General features: G+C 42.3%; 4 protein-coding genes across 4 annotated transcripts; 2 read left to right on the top strand and 2 right to left on the bottom strand.

Annotated features, from left to right (window-relative positions):
* The first annotated feature begins 2,177 nt into the window (after nt 1-2,177).
* LOC113214472 (uncharacterized) lies at nt 2,178-4,312 on the top strand. The gene is made up of 2 exons (XM_026433841.2): nt 2,178-2,964; nt 3,535-4,312. Exons 1-2 carry the CDS (start codon nt 2,864-2,866, stop codon nt 4,100-4,102), a joined length of 669 nt encoding a protein of 222 aa, XP_026289626.2. The 5' UTR covers nt 2,178-2,863; the 3' UTR covers nt 4,103-4,312.
* Nucleotides 4,270-8,391, bottom strand: LOC113214470 (ATP-dependent RNA helicase DHX33). Its single transcript, XM_026433839.2, has 14 exons — nt 8,242-8,391; nt 7,908-8,153; nt 7,702-7,834; nt 7,465-7,630; nt 7,235-7,368; nt 6,974-7,158; nt 6,826-6,898; nt 6,538-6,722; nt 6,331-6,460; nt 6,109-6,240; nt 5,854-6,008; nt 5,605-5,776; nt 5,319-5,519; nt 4,270-5,225 (listed from the first exon to the last, which is right to left on the bottom strand). Exons 2-14 carry the CDS (start codon nt 8,138-8,140, stop codon nt 5,031-5,033), a joined length of 2,094 nt encoding a protein of 697 aa, XP_026289624.1. The 5' UTR covers nt 8,141-8,153; nt 8,242-8,391; the 3' UTR covers nt 4,270-5,030.
* A 483-nt stretch (nt 8,392-8,874) lies between these two features.
* On the top strand, nt 8,875-15,637 carry LOC113214469 (mitogen-activated protein kinase kinase kinase 4). The gene is made up of 4 exons (XM_026433838.2): nt 8,875-9,024; nt 9,155-12,703; nt 12,792-13,103; nt 13,188-15,637. Exons 2-4 carry the CDS (start codon nt 9,173-9,175, stop codon nt 13,413-13,415), a joined length of 4,071 nt encoding a protein of 1,356 aa, XP_026289623.1. The 5' UTR covers nt 8,875-9,024; nt 9,155-9,172; the 3' UTR covers nt 13,416-15,637.
* Nucleotides 15,638-15,847: 210 nt separating this feature from the next.
* LOC113214471 (rac GTPase-activating protein 1-like) lies at nt 15,848-20,501 on the bottom strand. The gene is made up of 13 exons (XM_026433840.2): nt 20,342-20,501; nt 19,977-20,098; nt 19,696-19,898; nt 19,448-19,622; nt 19,205-19,368; nt 18,967-19,129; nt 18,319-18,538; nt 18,117-18,243; nt 17,837-17,983; nt 17,510-17,760; nt 17,282-17,414; nt 17,026-17,180; nt 15,848-16,927 (listed from the first exon to the last, which is right to left on the bottom strand). The coding sequence occupies exons 2-13, from the start codon at nt 20,071-20,073 to the stop codon at nt 16,873-16,875; spliced, it is 1,890 nt and encodes a 629-aa protein (XP_026289625.1). The 5' UTR covers nt 20,074-20,098; nt 20,342-20,501; the 3' UTR covers nt 15,848-16,872.
* Nucleotides 20,502-21,079: the final 578 nt, after the last annotated feature.

A 21,079-nucleotide genomic window follows, 5' to 3' on the forward strand; every position in this document is an offset into this window, starting at 1 on the left:
CGGGGGGCGGGGCGGGGGCGGGGGGCGCGGTGCACTGCGATGCCCTCCAACGACGACACTCTCGTAACTGACCCGGCCTCTCTTACGAACGTAAATGGAGCAGAGCACACGCCGGCTAGTACACTCATAGTGGCCTCGACTCTGCAGCGGGGGGGAGGGATGCGGTTGATGGTTGTGGTGGGACGGCAGCGGTGGGCTCAGGGAGAAACCATGCCCGCTTATCATCCGAAATTGCCCATTATTGCCCAGCCACACACGGCCTGACGACACCCCGCACACGCAGCCGCAGCACCCGCCCGTCTGCTGCTCATTGCATATGGGAGTCATTGTCCGCCACGAAACAAAAAATGCAGTCTGGCAACAATGGCCGTCTAGTCTGGACGTTTTCATTCTATTCTCAATAACCAGTGAGAGGTTTTCAACACATTTCTATGAAAACACACCGAAAAAAAAAAACAATAACAGTCACAAAAACAGTGACAAAAATGCTAGCACATCACTCGAAATCCCCGCCCTGGTCCTTCCCTGGCCGAGTGACACTGCTCCACCCCCCCCCTCCCTTCTTTCCCATTCTACAAACGTGCATAGAAATGCGCGAGACATCTTGTCAGCTCTTTATTACTGGCGGAAACCGGGCCGAGAGGGCCACCAACGCGGGGCGGAGTGGATGAAAAATGACGACGCGCACACGTTATATTTCCAGCCAGGAGTGGATTCATTCGTATTCGGCCCACTGGCCGTGGTGCCTAAAGGCCGTGCCTAAGGGCGGGCCGCACCCGCTAAAACCGTTCCCTTAGGCTCGGCACGGTCCCGCGCAAGAGCTATGTAATGCCGTTATGATATTTTTATTTTTTCCCCCTTCCTCCAGATTATAATTTCTATGCGTATAGCAGTTGGCAGGCCTGGCCAGCAGCAGCGTCATGGGTCTGTGTTGTATAGGGGTTGCATATATAGGGGAGACGGACGGCGGCGGGGTTATGGGGTTCTATGAATCACGTCGACGACGGCGTGCAAATATATATATACATCGCGAAAACGTTCGTACACCGCGGTGCTCACGCGACGCCGCCGTGGCACCACTTTGCCGTCGTAAGCCCGAAAATTTCGTCCAAGTTTGGACGTAAAAGCTGGTCGACGTCAGAGTTATGCAGATGACTCCGTCGTCGTCGAGCTGCCCCCCGCGGGGCCGCGGGGAGAGAGACCGAGTTCAACCATACATATGGCGTCCTCTGGGAGTCTGCGGAGCAGGGCCGCTTGAGCTGGAAAGTCGGTATGAGTCTGCGGCCAACACGGACCCCGCGAAGGGCCCCGCAGGCCCCGCAGCAGGCCCCGCAGGAGGGGGGTTGGCTGGGACCGCCCCTGGACCCGCCCGGGGACGGCGGGCTCACCCGGGCTCACCCATCTCAGGGGCCCGTCGCGACGGGTCGGCCCGGTCGCGCACCCACGCACGCACCCACACACACACACACACACACACACACACACACACACACACACACTCAGAGGACACCGCGCCGGATAGCGCTCTGCAACATCGGGTCCCGGCGCGCCCCCGCTCCGCCCCGCCCCCGCCCCTGCAGCCCAGATTCCTACTTTTCCAGTGCCTAGGCGAGATGCGGCGCGACCAGGCTGGCGGGCGAAGGGTGTGTGGGGGTGAGGGCAGGAGGTGGGGGGGGGCAGGAGAGGCGGATGGGATTTGAGGGGAGGGGCTGCAAGATGGGGTGGGGTCGGGAAATTGAGGCACCATGCCGGTGGGGCGGGGCATGGCGCGGGGCAAGGGTACGTAAGGGGGAGGGTGGGAGGGGGGAAGCTGTAAATTACGTCTAACACGGGAGTGCCCTCGCTAGCCTGTCCGCGGCCGGAGCGCGCTGCTAGAGCGTTGTCACTGTAATGGTGGTGGGGGTGGAGAGGGGGGGGGGTGAGAGGAGAAGCTGGGCTTCCCTCGGCAACTGCCCGCGTCGCGAGCGAGGCCCACCGGCGCACCCCGCTCACCGGAGTGGCGTGGCGCGGAGCGGCCGAAGCCCGGTAGGGCTGTGACTGTGACACTTTCGCTGTGCTGTATCGGTACGCGCCGACCTGTCACCCCGGCACTCCTCCGCCCCCGCCCCCGCCCCCGCGCCTCTCTCCCGTGCCGCGTCTGGGGCGGGCAGGTCTGCGTGGCTCCGACTGCCCAGCACGCCGCCGGCCGAGTGGCATGTCGCTGAGGGTGCCGCACTGGTGGAGGCAGGCAGCAGGCAGTTTGACGCTGGAGCTGGGGCCGGGCGGGGTGGTTTGAGTTGTCGCCGACCCGTGTGTATTTTCCGCGGTGCATTTTGGTGAGGTTTTGTCGCCGGCGGCGTGCGTGTGTTTCGATACGAATGCGATCTTCTTGGTGGTTCGTTTCGACGGTCGGTCCTGCCGGAGAGGAAGAAGAGGGGTCACCCCGCTGAAGAGGAAGAGTTGTCGTCGTGCTGCAGAAGGACAAGAAAAGAGTCGCCGTTGCTGGAGAAGGATAGGAGTCGCCCGCCCTGCCTCCCCTTGGCGTCCGGTCCCCTCTTTTTGCCGGTCTTCCCTTGTCCGGCGGCCGAGCGAAGGGACAGAGATTGATTCAAGAGCCAATCGCACATTCAGTCCCCCCGCGGGGCGCTGCCCTGCGCCACGCCGCCGAGGTCGAGGCCCGGGGGCCCCCGCCGCCGCCGCCCGCTCGCCACCCAGACCGAGGGAGGACTCCTCCCGGAGGAGGGCCCCAAGGACCCGAACCCGAACCCAAACTCCTGCGGTTCGCGCGATCCTCCTCGAGGCCCGCCGCCAGCACCACGGACCCGACCGCGACCGCGAGATCGGCATCCTGATCGCAGCGCCTACCCAGAGGGCCGATAGGACCATGAGGGCGACGCTCGTGCTCGCGAGCCTGCTGGTGCTCCTGCCCGTCATGGGCAGTGCGTGCTTCCGCACGCTGCACAGGGCGCCCTACGAGACGTACTGGTGAGTACACCTCAAGTACACCCCAGCATGACGCGTCGTTCGTGTTACTGCGACGTGAACACTGTGAGTTTTTTTCGCGGCGGTTCATTTGAGCTCAGGAAATGGAAATGAGGTGTTTGTGTGGCCGTGATATGAGCGCATTCCCGTTAGTCATATACAGTGTGGGTGTCACCCACTGGGTGATTCGCCCTGGCTTTTTTTCTTTTCTTTTTTTTCTGATACTGTAACTGTACCGGAGTCAGGCGTGCGGACGGGTTGCCTACTCGGACGGGGCCGTAAGGCGCCATGGCGAGTGACGGTAGGCAAGCCCTCCCGCACGGTTTAATCCGGTAGTATAAAGCACACACGTCAAAAAATAAAACAAACGAATAAAAAAACGGGATGGAACACCCACACCCACGTTGTAGTTTCCCGGTGAGATATTTTCACCAACCAGACTAAAAATGGTTTTTCAGCTGAGTTAAGTGCCCCTCCCTCTGAACTGGCGACTGGCGAAATTTCTGGTCTTTCTCTCCACTAGTCTGGCCCTGGCCTGGATTATCGTTAACTAAGGCACTGTTTGCGTTACAGGTTGGGCACTTACTATGAAAGCCGTTTCCTAAGCGTGACTTGTTTCGTCCTGAGAGGATTCCGATGGACCCTGAAGTTCATCAAAACGACGTATGAAGGCTGGCATGTAGAGATGGAGTATGCCAAGTGTATATCAGACACCTATGGCATGAACATCCCTTTCTTCTCACCTCCGTGGGGCAAAAATGCGAGGATGATGACCGACTACTCTGCTGCACGGAGTGAAGCCGTGGACTGGCTATCTGAAGTACCGCCACCAAGACAGCACTTCCCAGACATACCGCAACTAACTAAAAATGATGTGGAACAACTTATTACTTCATTGCAGCCATGGTTTCCAACGAATGACAAGATCCCAGACATTCATTCAAGCTCCATTGCACTTAAAGACGACGGGTCAACACAGGAAATTGTAAGGATAGCAAACTCCCTTTATCAAATATTTCTCTCTGTTCTGAAGGAGATAGAAAGCCTATTTTCAAGAACATTAGGTGTCGGACTCTTCTCCTGCACCAGGAAGTATGTAAGAAGTGCATTCTGGAGATGGGTTGACTCAGCTCCATTTTAGAGGTGATAAGAATGTCTTATAAAAACTGGATATGATCTTCTTGTTGTACTAGTCATGCATGATAGTTGAATGATGTAAGAATATACAAAACGTGAGGTGTATATATGTGATACAGGGCAGTAGCTTTTAGCCTAAAACAACTTTCATTTTTTATAAATAGACTTCAATTTAATAATAGAGTTGAAATAAACTTTGATATTTCTTGGATAATTTGCCATTTTAACTACACATGTGAACACTACATTTTTTTGTGCACATACAACAAGTTTGAGGCAAGAACCAGTTTCAAACAACATGTGTTAGACTCAACAAGATCTCGTTTAAGAAGATGAGCGATGCAAAAACAATTTTCCCTAACAGAGAGACAGTAGAGATCTTTCCCACCTACCAACTAAACAAAAGATATAAACTGGGAGCCGCAGTCACTCAAAAAATACAAAAGTAAACAACCAGAGTAAAAGAAAATTACAAAACTGCTCCTTCAACATGACACAGCTGGGTACAATCCTACCCAACAGTTAACTGTGTTTATAATTTATCAACTGTGTCAGTGAATTAGTGAGCACTTTTCAATTGTACCATTTGCAAACATAATAAATATAACTCTATTAACAAAATAGCTATGTATCTAAAATTCCTAAAATAGCAAGTCTAATTAACAATCACATAAAATTAATGTTGTAAAAAGAGTAAAGAGCATTATTATAAAGTTTTCATTATTATTTCAATAGAAAATAATCCTAATACAATCAAAAGCTAAAAAGAGACAGATGTAAATATTCCAAGACTCAAGCAATATAAACATTGACATTTCTTTTTCAGGATTGGAAACAAGGAAGTTATAATGCACATGAATGTAGGGTCACTAGCTGAACCTCACCAACAGTTTAAGATAATTATTCTGTAACACCTAAAGAAAGAGGAGTAACTATTCCTTAACTCCTAGCCTGTGCTGTCTGAAGTACTCTGGACATATTTCATTCAACATATCAAGATCTACTATTGACAGCTGTCGAATGTAACACTGTGAAGTATGCACAACTTCAGAAAATAAAATGTAGTGAGGCAAGGTTTTATGAAGAACTGATGAAGGATGGATTCGTACTCTTTGCTTTGAATCAACCTGTAGAAAAATACCATGACATTGCAATAATTTGAGGGAGAAGAGAAATTTTTACTTAAAGCAACCCGTAACTAAAACCGCAACTGCTCTTACCAGAATGTACTTTTTGTCCCTTTGAAGTTCTGCAACGTTCATGAAATATCCACTAACAAGGCTTTTCCGAACTGACTCAGTATTTTGTCCACAACTACTAAGAGGAATGTCATTTTGTTGACAAATTTGCGACAGCTGTTTGCGAATTTCAGAAGCAAACAATAGATTTCTGTGATTTAAGTAATTTTCTGCACATGATTTCTGGAAAGAAAAAGAAAATTATAATCACGGGACAGGAGACAGGTCACAAAGAAAGACATATAAAAATCTTAACAGTTTTACTTACCTTTTGGGTTTTGAATGACTTAAAAGCATGGTACACATTCAATAATGTAATATGATCTCCTTCTGAGGAGAAAAACTTTTTGTGGCATTCATTAGCTTCCTCGCGATTATTTAAGGAGTTTATAAAGACTGACTCCGCTGACAATAATGATACCACAGTCAAGATCTCTTCCCTGAAAACATAATTGTATGACTAGATGTTACACAGACACATGGCAACAACAGTGTTACATATTTTTCATAGACATACACGCAATTGTATGTTTTAGATGAGATTAATATTTTACTCAATCGAGGATCCAGAGGGAACTGAGCCATTTTTTTGCCTAGAGGAGTGAGCCTCCTTGTTTCCTGTCCGTCTATAGCTCCCAGGAGTTTGAGTTGAGATACTGCTGAATCTAATGTCTGCAAAAAAAGGTGATGGCAAGAAGAAATTAATTTTTCTTTGTATTTCTATGGTAAATTAAAGTAAACCTTATTCAAAATGTGTATCTACATTCCTTACCTCTTGAGATGGTTTGTCCATAAAATCAAAGTTATAAGCATCAATGCCAAGGTGTAATAGCTGCAGCATTACACTTGCTAAATTACATCTCAAGATTTCTGGGGTAGTAAATTTAGGAATGCTGTTAAATTGCTGAAATTAAAGAAAACAAAGTATTGGAAGGACAAATACACTTGAAATGGATAACATTATCTGTTGTAATTTGAAATTTAATTTAATTACCTCTTTAGTAAACATACGATAACAAGTACCAGAAGACTCTCTGCCTGCTCTACCAGTTCTCTGCCAAGCTTGTTCTTGGGAAACTTTTTGAACTTTTAGCAAGTCAAGACCTGTGCTTGGCTGAAAAACTCTTTAAAAAAAAAAAAAAAAAAAAAAAACTTTTGAAATTGACCCAAAAACCATAACAGAAAATTTAATGAAACAAACCTTGCTTTTACATGTCCACTGTCAATGACATATTTGATTCCTGGTATAGTAAGGGATGTTTCTGCCACATTGGTACTCAAGATAACTTTTCTCTCATTGGGGGGAGAAAGACGGAAAACATTTTCCATCAAGTGCATTGGCATTGCTGAGTACAAAGGAAATACTCTCAAAGTCTTCTTGCATTCCTGAAAAGAAAGTAAAACCAATTCAAGATACCATGAAAAAATAATCACACAAACTCCAATATAAATTAATGACAGCAAAAAAAAAATAAAGATAGATACATACCTTTGAAGCAAGTCTTACTGTATGCACAACACTTTCAATTTCATCCTGACCAGTAAGGAAAACTAAAATGTCACTGTAATCACAACATTGAGATTAGACATTAGCGGTAGATAAAAATATCAGGTGCCCCAAAATAATTATTTCCTACCCAGGTGGCTCTTCAAGGTGGATCTGAAATATGGTCGAGAGGCAGCTCTGTAGGTAGTCACTTTGAGGTTGTTTGGCATTTAGTATATTGACAGGATATTGTCTTCCCTCAAGGTAAAGGACTCTTGCATTATTAAAATATTCACTGAAGTGGTCCACATCCATTGTTGCAGACATAATTATCACCTTATGGAACATAATTTGGGTTAAGTGGAAGATGAAGAGAAGTAATGAGCTTTTCAGGTGTTCAGATAATGTTTACCTTCAGTGGTGGTTTTGAGCCTTCCATACGAAGTTTCTGTGCTTTCTTTACAATGCCAAATAATACATCAGTGTTTATACTGCGTTCATGAGCTTCATCCAAAATGATAAAAGAATATTTCATTAAAAGCTCATCTAAAAGAAAAAGAAAAGAAATCTTATTAAGGTAGAGTTTAAGAACATATTGTTAAAGGGGAGTTCTCTATGCACAAAATTGTAAATTTCAACAACCTAACATAGCTTCACGGAATAGCATGCCATCAGTCATGTATTTAAGTTTTGTTGAAGGAGAAGTTACATCTTCAAAACGTATAGTAAATCCTACAGTATCTCCGATCTGTACATTCATTTCCTTTGCAACTCTTTTCGACAGAGAGACAGCAGCTACTCGACGAGGCTGAAATAAAACCACAAGATTGTCTTCCACTACTTTCACAAACACATGATTTAAATTTGTCTGTAACAAACCTGGGTTATAGCAATAATGCCATTCTTTTCCAGTTTTGCCTCATGGATAAACTGAGGAATTTGGGTAGTTTTACCACACCCAGTTTCTCCAATAACAATCAAGATAGAATTTTTCTGAATTTCCTCCAATAATCTGCAAATCAAAACAACAAAGTTTTTCACAGTGTTTTAAATTCAATATATAAAATAGTTGAAATGTTGCTTACCTTGACCGAATAGCAAATATTGGGAGCTTCCTACGTTCATGACTGATCAAAGCAAAACGTCCAACGTTGGCACGGTTCTGATTTCCATCTGCAGTTATAACTCCAGGTGTGTTTGGTTTCTGCTTTTTGGCGGAAGGATTGTCAGAGCTATTATCATCAAAATTGACCACAGCAGGCCTCTTCTTATTTTTGGCAAATGGATTTGGTGAGCTCATAATTTTCATATTTGCCATTTTAGTGAATCGTCTGTGATAAAAATTTAAAATATTTGACAGGGTTCAAAAGATGAGTAGAGGGCTTCTACGTTTTATCAAAATATGTGCAATGTGTTTACCTTATCACATGTAATGAGGTTATGAATTGTGAGTATTCCGTTGCCACATTTAGGCTACTAGTCCTCCTAAATCACGGTTGACAATAGTGAGAGGGTGTCCAGGATTTTCTCAATTACACACAGGTGTCAACATGTAGAGCAATTTGGAAATGGATCACGCAATCACGGACCCGCTTTCACGCTTTGACCCACGTTGGATATTGGCCACTACGGCACCTTGGTTTGGGTAGTAAACAAAACAATGCGCACCGCGTCTGCGCGATCGTCTCGTCTGCCGTCTCTTCTGCTGCTGCTGCGCTGCCTTCCGTGTTCCGTGTTCGTTCAGAAGAGTGCTGTCTGCTGCTGTCCGCGCTGGCGGTGCTCGTCACAGCTGAGCTGGATAAAGGAGACCTGTGACCTGTGTGCACATCCCTTGTCACGTCGCTACAACGCACTTTGTGGGATGACTTAGGCCCCAGCCGGGTGACAGCCCTGTCAGGAAGTCAGGACTTGTCGCAGTGCCACGCCGCGTTCTGGTCGCTGATGATGCTCCATGACCCGTCGTTCTGCCCCAGGCGCAGGCCACTCGGACGCGGCGTTCCTGCTGACAGATCACGAACTTTCAAGTGGTCGTCCGAACTCCACTGCAATCTATCTGGCACTTCCTGATTGCTGACCCAAGTGACCTCCTCATCAGAGGGTAGATTCGCGCGCGGTGCGAAATGTGACATTCTATTTGTTAATGAGTAAGGCTGTCAGACGTGTGCGTCTGATATTGCATCACAGACACATCAGCTCGTACAGGTCAGTCATCCCCCCGCTTCCCTTAGGTTATGTTACACAATGATATAGGTGCTGCATTATTTTTCTCTCTTTTGGCCGATCGTTGTGTTTGAAGAAAACCTGTCTGTTATCTGATTATATCTATTTTTAGTTTCAGACTGTCATCAATATGGCTGATATGGACTGGAAAAAGAGAGTTGGTGTAAACATTAATTACAATTCAGACAGTGATGGAGAATCTACAAATGTCATAACAGAGGAGAAAAACGGTGACACGTCTCCAGAAATTGAAGGCAAAGTAGGCCAAAACAGCAGCGCTGAGTCCAGCTTGGATGCCATTCTGCACAAGTACGAACAGTACGGCAGCACACCGCCTCGAACAAGATTGTCAAGGCATATGAGGGACTGGAAAAGAAAGGAAAAAGAGGTTGATCGCAAAGAAAATCCTCCTCAAATCAAAATGGCGAGACGCAATACATTTGATGCTATGTATTTGGATAATAGTGACATTGCTGAAAGTGATAGCGAACAACCTCCTGAACGCATCTGCAAGCGATTTATGAAGATGTTACGAGGATCCGAACGAGATATGAAGCTGGATCTCACTCACTCTCCTGACATTCACTCATTTTCAGTTGACAGTGGTGTTGATAGAGCAGATAGAGCAGAAAGTGTTCCGCTGGGCACGCAGCCTGTGATGAAAGTTGAGAGCTCCAATCGGTTCATGAGTTTAACATCCAAACTTGTTGCTTGCCACAATGTGAAGAAAATGAAACATCAGTTTCTGAGTTCTATGAACTCACGCCAAGAATTGTACAATCTGCTACTTCCATTCAGAAGTGGTCCAGAAAATATTCCTGACAAACTAGCTACACGACAATTAAGTAATGAAGAGTTTCGCTGGCAAAATGAACTGAAAGATCTCATATGGCTAGAACTTCAGGCTTGGCACGCCAGTCGATCCTTAAATGACCAGGATGAGTACTTATGCAAGGCTCGAGAGGAAGTTGAAAAACTTCTTCATGATATCATGGTGTATCGCTTTGACTGCGATCTTACTACTCATCCACATTATAATGAAGCTTGTGATACTGGGCGCTGTCTATCTATGTACTGTGAGTTTTGCATAGAGAAGCAGAACACTGCTATCAGAGAAATCGAGAGACTTAGCAACAGGCTTGAACAAGCTGAGTCTTTATTTTCTTCAAGCAAAAACTTTGCAAACACATATCCTCTGTATAAGGATGAACATTTCACGGCAAGAGTGAAGTCAATGTGTCTTTGGCTGAACATGACCAAACAACATCGTCTGAAGATGCTCATATTGGGCAAACTCTTCATTTCACGCACTGCTCAAGCGTGTTTGTGGCCAGGACCAGCCCCAATGCTAGGGCCAACAGACACAGATTCTGGAGTTGGTTCAACAAATGGAACAAATACTGAAGGCGAGCAAGACTCTCCACCTGTAGAGGAAAGCCACAGGAAGAAATTGGAGTGGAAACCATCTGTGCGATTTGATACAGAATATACTGGGTCCAGCCCGTCAGATTCTGCTAGCTCTGCTAGCTCTCAAAGCATTTATGAAATGCCAGATGTTGTTGACTACAGTTCAGCACTTGCTACAATTAGTCAAACAATTTGTCCACACAAAAGGGATAAGTCATCTCCCTACCGACTCTTCATCGAGGAGGTATTAAAGACAAAAGGATTGCGAAAATCCGTGCGCTTTTTGGAAAGGCTACACCGTTATACTCTAGTCAGATCTTGTGTAACTTTGGAAAAACCGAGTGAAATTCCCATTACAGATGATAAGCCTTTTGAATGTGCTCATGAAGAAGAGCTAAGACGACATGGATTTTATAGTCAAGAAATGCAAGAGATTGGTCTTCCTTCATATCATTCTTCATTTCTTTTCCTTGCAAGGATTCCTCTACGTCTTATTCACGAATATTTAGACATGAGGCTTGAGCAGCAGCCAGAGAAACCATCTGATCTTTGCTTGAGGCAGTTGATGAGAGAACTGAAAGAAGGCCTTCGTCTGGCAGTCTTGTTCAGAGAACGTTTTACTTTCCTAATTATTCATGCATTCCGTGATGTAACATTGGACCATGATTTGTATGAAGATGTCCATGAGTTAGACAAAAGCTCCCGCAGTGTCTTTCAAATTTATCTTGATTACTTGCAAAGGTGGTGCCATTTGGTAGAGCAAGAAAGCTACCAGAAGTCTCTGCTTGATGAAGAGTGGATTTTTGCAAAGCAAGTGGCAACTCAAATACCATCTGGTGTCAGCATGGTTGCTGGGAAGTTTTGCACTATTTCAAAGACTATGCTACGTAACCTTGGTGATATGCTTACTGATCAAATTAATGGTCTCACCAAACCTCTCTGTGATTCAGGAGATGATTGCAAAGATCAGGTAACCAAGCAGTCAATTTTGACTTTATGTAGGGAGTTACAGTGTGTCTTTAATGATATGAGAGAGCGGTTCCTGAAAGCTTTTAATTTTACAAAAACATTGAAAAAAGATGTTGAAGCAATGGGTTCAGAGTACCATTCTTGTTTAGATGCGTTAAAAGATGAGGCTTTACATCTCTGCAAAATTATTAAACTTGCCATGGTATCTGTGGAGAACACGTGGTGTATCACAGATTCGTTGGATATTGATGCTATGGAAAATGAGGCTGTTCAAGCAACGATTAGAGAAACATTGCACCAGGGATATAAGTTTGGCTTTGAGTACCATAAAGAAGTCTGCAAAAATGTGACAGGAGAAATCAAACCTTGTGTCCCCAAGGTACTACTTGGATTTGCCCTTATGTGGATGAATTTTGTGAAACAAAGATGTGAACGAGGAAGGGGTATGAGACCCAGGTGGGCCAACCAAGGCCTAGACTATTTGTTAATAGTATGTGATACAGAAAATACCCAGTACCTTGCTGAAACTGAGTTTGAAGAACTGAAGATGCGAGTTCAGGATGTCACTCAACACATCATAGGGAATTTCCAGCCGGATCCAATTAAGGACATTCGGACTGCGGATTCTTCAAGAGCCAATTCGCCTACACCCAGACCTAGATTCCGGCTTCCACGTTCACCTCATGATGGCAATGTTCGACTTCAGACTCCTACAAGAAAATCGAGCATCAATACACCTTCAGATGGCAGTGTTGACTCTCCATCACCTCAAGAACGCAAAAATGTTCTGCTATATGTTTGTCCAAAATCGAGAATGGAGCGAGTACGCTCTTCAGTGGACAATTTGGAGAGAAATGTTGATCACAAATTAAGAACCCAGAATCTTATTGGATATGTGACGGCAGTTCACAAAGAAGACAGAGTGCATATTCGCTTGAGACAGGTTAACTTTAGCTGGCAAAGAGGTATAAAGATTGGACAAGGTAGCTTTGGCAAAGTTTATACCGCTGTTAATAACCAAACAGGTGAGTTAATGGCCATGAAAGAAGTACAACTGCAGCCCAATGATCACCGTACAATTAAAAAAATTGCCCAAGAGCTAGCCATTTTTGAAGGTATCCAACACAAACACCTTGTCAGATACTATGGTGTTGAAATACATAGAGATGAAATGCTTATTTTCATGGAGTTTTGTGAAGAAGGCACTTTAGAGACATTAGTTGCCGCCACCAGCAATGGTTTACCTGAGCCTTTGGTTCGTCGCTTCACTCTCCAATTAATGCAGGTGAGTTCCTTTTGTTTTTCTTCTGTTGTGGTTACTAAAAAGATGCTTATTTTGTCACTATAGTTATCTTTTAAAATAAAAATTACAGGCTGTCCAGACTCTCCACTGCCATGGAATAGTCCATCGAGACATCAAAAGTGCCAACATTTTTCTAACAGATGAAGGAAATTGTTTAAAACTCGGAGACTTTGGCTCAGCTGTGAAAATTAAAGCCCACACTACAATGCCAGGTGAATTGCAAGGTTTTGTTGGAACACAGGCCTATATGGCCCCAGAAGTTTTCACAAAGATGCACACTGAAGGACATGGGCGAGCTGTTGACATTTGGTCTATTGGTTGTGTTGTTGTTGAAATGGCCAGTGGGAAAAGACCATGGGCAGAACTTGATTCCAACTACCAGGTGAGTTTTAGATAGATTGAAGTCACTCATGCTTGATCATGATACAATTCACTAACATGCTTTACTCCTATCTTCTTTACACAGGTCATGTTCAAAGTTGGGATGGGTGAATCACCAGCCATACCCCCAAGTTTATCAGATGAGGGCTACGACTTTGTTGATCACTGCTTGCAGCATGATCCTCAACAACGCTACACCGCAGCTGACCTACTCCAGCACACCTTCTTGAAAGTTGACGGAGAGGAGCCGCTTCTTTCCCTTCTTCCATCAATCATCGATGACTATGGCCATTTTGGTAATACCAAGGCCTAGGTGAATCAGTTTTCATGCTTTATTTTCTGGTCTATTCGTTCAGTTTCAGTTTTCTTTGTCACTTGTTATAAATGTACTTATGGATAGCATATCTTTAATCACAGTTTGTGAAACAAACTGTCATGAGAACACGTGTAGTTTTAATTTTTGAGACTATGGGAGTGGAACTTCCTATGAAAAACTTTATGAGAAAATGTTAATGTTATTACATATATACTTTTATTCTGTATTTTATAAATGTTTTAATGTTTTTTCTTCAAATACAGTAATGGTATTATTGCTGTTACATGTAGTACATCGTTTTTTGACATAGATTTTAGATGTATTTTAATAACCATTACGTATGTTTTACTAGAAGACCGCTTTAAGCAAAATCAAACAATGCATCTCTTTGACTATTTGCTGTTACTTAAAAAATGACATGTTTTGTTGTTGTTTTTTTACATTAAATGGGTAGCTAATTAGGACTATTACTTATTAAACAGTGCAGAACAAATATTTTATCCTAGATGTTGTATGGTGTATTGTAGCATAAAATGTCATGCCAAAATGGTTTACCATATTTGTAGGTTCAGTAATCATTCCTTTTTGAGGTAAATGTTGGCTTGAACATTCCCTTACTTGTACAAATTAAAGTAGTGGCTGAGTTTTCCTGTCGTGCTGATAGCTGTTGTGTAATCCAATCTATCTTAAGTATAAAAATGTTAATTTTAATTCTGTGCTACCACCCTGGTTGTAACTGGTTACAATCATGTGAATGCATGATGCATTCATTGTATTGTACATGCCTTTTCTTTTATGCACATTCCCCCTTTACTATCAATTTTAAAACTTGTGTGATTTACAGATCCTTGTTTTTTTTATTACTAGGTACATAACCACCATAGCTTGAAAACAGAAAGTAAATGTAATAGTATGCATGCCAGAAAAAAATACAACCAGTGGCATCTCTTAGTAAAATACCTGTCATATCACCCAATATCAGGGTTGTTGTATAATGTTATTGTATGTGTCTGTAAATTTTGATACTTCTGACTTCAACAGCAACAATGGATCTTATCATACACATAGTACATGGTCATAAAGTTGTGTTTTTCTGTTCACATACCTTTTTTATTCGGGCTTGTTATTAATAAGCAAGATAACCTTTTTTCCCCATTGAATGTCAGTCCCATTAATCAAATGCCGATGCAACAAACATTATCAGTCCTAGTTTTCATGCCGTTTTTCATCTTCATCATTCTTAAATTTTGCATGTACTGTATTGAATTTTACTATTTCCAGTGCCTTACAAGTTTGAGATTTCTGTGATAATGACGTTTGTGAGGATGTGACCTTTGTATTGTGCCTCTCTTAAAAGAAAGTGCAATTATTTTGCCCCAATTACAATGTTTCCTAGTTGTGTCCTTTTTTAAAAGGTAAAGACTGAATGTACAGCCATGCTTTTACAGTGCAGTATGACTTTATCAGAAGATAAAAGTTATTTAGTTTTTCTTCTTGGTCAATGACTATAATAAGAGCACAAAGTTTTTCATTTGGTGCATTCTAATTTGCACGTATTATGCCAAAGTAATTAACTTGAATTGTTAGGTGGTCCGAAAAAATCTTTCATTGAAGGCTTGCCTTGAATGTTTCCATGTCAACTGTTGACACTGTAATTCAGTTATTGCATGTATCCACCACAGATCTGGGTCCTTCTTCAATTCATATCTTACATGTTCTTCAGAGTTACATTGATGTTCACCTTCTGCATTGCATGTTTTTGCTACTATAATAAGTAGAAGACTGTGCACTTTACCAAAGGAACAGTAAATTCTGGATTCACATTTGGTTGGAGAGCCAACATTCTTTGCCAGTTAAATAAGGGCGCTTTGAGTTGAGCGGACAAACATGTTACACAATCAAATCTTTCATTGTGATTTTGACTGAATTGTTTTTATCAAGTTCTATCCCCTCCTCCCTCTGGGAAGTGTTTGTAGGCCTTTTTATTGGCTGTGGTTGTTGGGTTGTAAATTCTAATAATTGTTACAGATATTGGCTAAGTGTAGTACTGTAATTTTATTAAAGAACAAACTTTTAGTTGAAGTCATGTACTGAATCTTTAAGAGAATTCTTTAGATGCTTTAACAATCCTATTTCCGTTTACTTTAGTAGATCTGTTTGTAGTTTGTTGCAAAATTCTTGTTATTTGAAAATTGTGAATAAACTATCATTCCTCTTGATTTCCATTCTCTTGATCAACATGCACAGCTCACATAATACTTTCATTGGTACATAATTAATTAGTGATTTTACATTTGTATTGCTATGTTGTGTCTGATTGGCTGCAACCCATTCTACAAACTTTTTGAATCAGGAAATTTGGCTTTGACGTGTTGTACATTACAATACTACGTATTTAGAATGGCTTGAATCAGAAGATAAACTTAACATAAAATTCTAAGATATTGGTATTTATTAGACTTCATTGTTAAACAATTTGTTAGTACATAAAGTTTATTCAAACTCAGGTGTAAATCAAGGATTACAAAGGGAAAAAAAAGAGAGGCACAACTTCAGAGACTAGCAGAGAGCACAAACACCAGAGAGCTATTCATAAATACATAAAGATACAACTAACAAAATGTCATGCAATCTACTGGTTTTACATTTAAGAAACATAAAATAAGTCAGTTTTATGACAAGGTATACTGGAAAATAACAGACTTCAACTCACATGTGCATAATCAGAAGATGGGATTGAAGAATACTTTTTTCCAGCATGTATGTCATTATAGAAATAAAGCCGCATGCTTGAAGGTAAATCAACTTAAGCATACATAGAGAGACTTAATAGTTATTCCACAACAGGTGGATAATAATAAAGCTATCAGAGCAGCAGTTATAATGTAAAAGAATGGACTAAATACAACTTCCATAACTCCAAAGGCCAAAGACAAAATTGTCATAAAGAGAGAAATCAGGAATCACAGAATATTTTTTTCCCAAAGCTGGTGGTAGGTTTTATCAACCTCTTTAAACTAAATAGAGAGATTCATAACTTTATACAGGAGATTCATTTATTTGAGAAAGAAATGTCTATCTTCACACTACATTTTTATTGCAACAATTATAGAGAGCAGTTTAAACTAAAACCCATGAGAAGGATTACCAGATCAAAAGAATAAAAGATCACAATGTTTGCCATTTTGTTCCATGAATACGGCAAAATAAAATGTGTTAGTCTTCCTGAGCCTGCTTTTACTGGTCTCAAAAGAGGACAGGAACAGAAAAATAAACATGGAATTTCAATACTGTGTGGCAGGTTAACACTCGAAGTTAAGCGATTAGTTGAAGTGTAAAAATACTTAAGAATGGTTAACTCCTAAACGTAAAATTGTTCCAAAAATAGAATATTATTAAGTTTTAAATCATTTACAGTGTGATGTGGTAGAAAATGATTGAAAAGTTGCTATGATCAAACCCTTTGGGTTGGTGGAGTAGCAAAAAACCTTTTCTTTCCTCGCACAGATCTGTGGACGGAAAAAAAAGAAAAAACAGTAAGAAGATGAAACTTGAATGTGTGATTGATAAAGGCCAACATTGAGCCATCAGATATTTGAAACCTTACCTTGGTGTAGTTCCCAAGAAATTACGAGCACCATTGAGAAGAGAACTTGTAGATGGGGTATGTGAAAGACCAGAGGGATCCCTGTTTTCACTTCCGGAGGGGTGAGCAAAATTTGCCCAGTAATCAGCTGGCAGCCTCATCAGCTGATCCACAACCTAAAAATGGAAAAAACATAAAGTAATGTTAGCATGTGAATTTTATGATTAGAGGTTGACCATAAACATATGTACCAGTAAATAAGAAAAAAATATCTCACCATTGCTTGCTTCTTTGTTTCATACAATAGAACTTCAGGTTCAAGATCAGAAGATGAATATCCCAAAATTGTGGGGCCAAATATTTTAGAGAGATTGCCTATGGGCATTTTGCATTCTGGGCATTCTGCTACACTAGAATCACAAAATAACATTTAATACTTGAGATGCTAATATCGTTGAAAAAGAAACTCAAATACTTCAAATACAAAATATGGTGAAATGCATACTGTTGCAAGTGAAGGATGAGCGCAGCAAGAGTATCACGGTTGGGCTGAGGTAGTTCAGACACAGCTTGGTACAGAGCTGCTTGAGCATCTTCGGAATCAGGAATTTCTGTTGCTTGAACAAAGTCATGCCAATATGTTTTCAAAATCAACGGTTCTCGCAGTGAGCGAAGGAAATCTTTCACAGTTCCACACAAAACATGAACATCCACGTTGGATAAATTAGGTGCACCTTTACCACGCAGGAAGCTTTCCTAAAGTTAAAATTGCAGTGTTAGAATTAAATAAAGATGTTGAAAGGGATGAAAGGAAGTATGAGAGATTGCATACCTTAAGTGCTTTAACATCTCTATCAGCACCAGGCACACGGTAAATACCAACTTCATTGAGCCCACGACTTTCAATTTCCCTGATGCAATGAACAATAAGAGAGGGCACCATAGGACTTGACATTGGAGTGTAGTCAGCAATAGTTCCCTGCAGAAGAAAATGAATATTACTGACTGCTCAAATAGTTCATTCAAGTAGAGGTCTTGGGAACAACACAGTCAATATTTAGCCTCAAAGCTAACTAATTTGACTATATCTAACACTTAGAAAAAATCATTACCATTGTTCCTTTGACAGCTGGCGTGTTGCCAACAGGAATGCAAGGAAGAGGCAGCAGTCCCTCACAATCCTTATGGCAGAGGGCACGACAATCCTGACATTTGCTGTGTTGTCTTCCAAACATTAGCCTGTAAGATTTCCTCAGTTAACACCAACCAGAAGAACCTCAAAATTTATAATCTGCACACCATTCAAACTCTTACCTCTTATTGCAGTAATTGCACTGTTCATTGCAAATGATAGTTTTCTGAACAAAAGTATGGGGGCGAATATTCATATTTTTTCTGCCCATTCCATAGCTTGGACTGACGTCCAAGGTAGATCTACTGACAGATGTAGGTGCCAGAGACACTTTTACATTTCGTGGAGTTGTCCAGTTGTTGTTATTGGGACTGCTATCAGAGTTTGTGGAATCTGTCACAACTAAGAAATAGCAGGGTCAGTGTCCAATCATTTGTGTTGATAACAAATCCATTTTTTAGTTTAAGGAGCTTCAGATTACTAAAGAAGAATCCTTGCAAGTTGGAGAATCAATTGCCGCACCCAAAAGCTCCCATTAAATTATAAAAAAAAAAAGAAAAAAAAAGAGGCAATATGTTTTGTTTAACATCCCAGTACAGTACGTGCTATTGCCTACCAGCACAACTGAAAGTTAAAGAAATGTTTACACTGTCCCACTGGCCTTACGGTGATATTTGAAAGAGCAAAAATCACCAAGATTACAATGGGAGGGAGCAGGAATTTGGGCCGAGTCAGGGCAAAGGACTGCAATCCAACAAGAGCTCATCATGCATTACTCATCACCAGCTCCAATACATCAGAACCCTTCAAGAATAAATTTGAAATCTTACTTGAAATTGGTGGAGCAGATGGAAAGAGTTCTGGCACTGTTTTAGATTTCCCAGAAGGTTTGGCTTCAATCTTAGAGTGAGCAGTAATGTTACCTTCTCTTCGCACGGTCACTGTGGTAGTGGCAACCAATCTGTCTTCTGAGGTCACCTCAGACTTGTGAACCTATAGAAACATTGAGTTGAGGAGTCAGTCAACCAATACATAAACCAGATGTGTTGTTATGGAAAATAGACATACCTCCATACTTCTCCGGATATTAGATCTCCTCCTCTTTGGGCTGGGTGCACTATCATCAGGTGCAGGGTGACACTTCTTAAAATCTCTTCGGGAATCGAGGAATGAGGCACTAATATCCAAGTCATCCTCAGAACGGGAATAACTTAACTCTGACATCAGGGATCCTAGAATAGGTTGGATATTTTTATAATGACTGATGTTTGGAAAATAAAACTGTAAACCATAAAAAGTTAGCATTCTTGCCTGTGGAGTCCAGCTCGGCGATTGGGTCCAACCGATCAGTAAGGGAATGAGGAAGACCATTACGGTTGGCTTTGTCAATAGTTTGATTAATGTGAGATAATTTGTCTTTGGCATCCTCATTCAATTTGTTTCTTGGATCTTGGAGAACATCTCTAATAATGCCTAGTTGCACTTCCTGCAAATAATTATACTATACTGAGCAAAAATACTAAAGTAGAAAAGCATAGGAGTAAAATTAATCTACCTACCAATGCCCGCCTTTCACGCTCAGCAGCTGCACGAGCCTTTTGCTCTGTATCAAGAATTTTTCTTGACTGTGTCAACTGACTTACAAGTAATGAGGAATTGTGCTGACTTTGATCTAAAGCAGTTTTTAGGCGCTTACATTCTGTAACAGCTTCAGACCACTGCATCCACAATTGCTCGACATTCGGAATAAATTTAAGGAATGCTAAAATTAAAATTATACATTGATTAAAGAAAATATTGAAGAAGAACGTCACAAGTAATAGTGAAGTTCCAAACAAACCTGATTCACATTGTGCATCCGCAGTAGTAACCAGAGAATTCGTATACCGGTGGAGATCGTCCAAAGAGGCAAGTAACGAGAGCTTGAGTTGCGCCATGATAATAAATACACAAGCTACATGCCTGAGAGAGATGGAAGAAAATTGTTATCAGAAAACTTGTAACTTTGAATTTTAAAAGAAAGCAAGAAAGCTCGAAACATTTCCAGAGAAATGCACATCAACAGTAACCATTCTCAGACTCTAACCTAATCGCAACGGCATTATTCTCAATTGTAATTATTTCGAGTACACGCCACAGAAAGACGCGTGAACAACTCCCAAAACGATAAACTAGATAATAAACACAATATATATAGAAACTTACCGCAAAACAATCAAATATTAAGGTCCATCTGCGATTTGTCAACACTTGCTTGCCCCTCGTATGCTTGCTTAATCCATAACGGACAAATTTCAAACAGGGACCCGCTGACGCACAGAAAAAAAAGAAAACGAAACAACCACCAATCACAGCCACGGAGCTCATCACGTGATGCAAGCGGATCCAAATGGCCGTGGCTGCCAAAAGCTTCAAGATGGCGGTGTGTGGTGGCGGCAAACGCGTTCCGTTTGGCGCGGAGATACAAAACTCGACGGGCTCGAGGACAACACGCAACAAGTGACTGGCATTTATCTCCGCTTTGGTCGTTGCCGATCCCACAGCGAAGCGATACCCCGTCTGGTGACACGGAGTCGCGCAATTCGATATTTTTGACGTTTTGACACATTCTCTCGATGAAAGTCAACCGCCTCGCAGCACGGGTGTCCTCCCTTTAGTTGAAAATCAATCTGCGTGCCGACCCTGGAGACCGTCGTCCACCGCATATCGTGCGACCAGCATGCAACCTCCTCCAATCTTACATCAGACCAGGTGCGGGTATAACACCGAACGAACAGTGTGGATATGTCGGACAGTAACTTGAGCCCGAAGTACGGATAGCTTGGACTGCTTTAAAAATCAGGCGAGCACGCTTTATTTGAATTTATTTGTTTTGCGGTAATCGCTTTCGTGTCCTGACTTCGGGTGCGCGCGCACTGACCGCGGCCCAACAAGCCCTGCCTC

This window comes from Frankliniella occidentalis, unplaced genomic scaffold (genome assembly GCF_000697945.3).
Source record: "Frankliniella occidentalis isolate FOCC.00 unplaced genomic scaffold, Focc_3.1 Scaffold5, whole genome shotgun sequence".
NCBI lineage: Eukaryota > Metazoa > Arthropoda > Insecta > Thysanoptera > Thripidae > Frankliniella > Frankliniella occidentalis.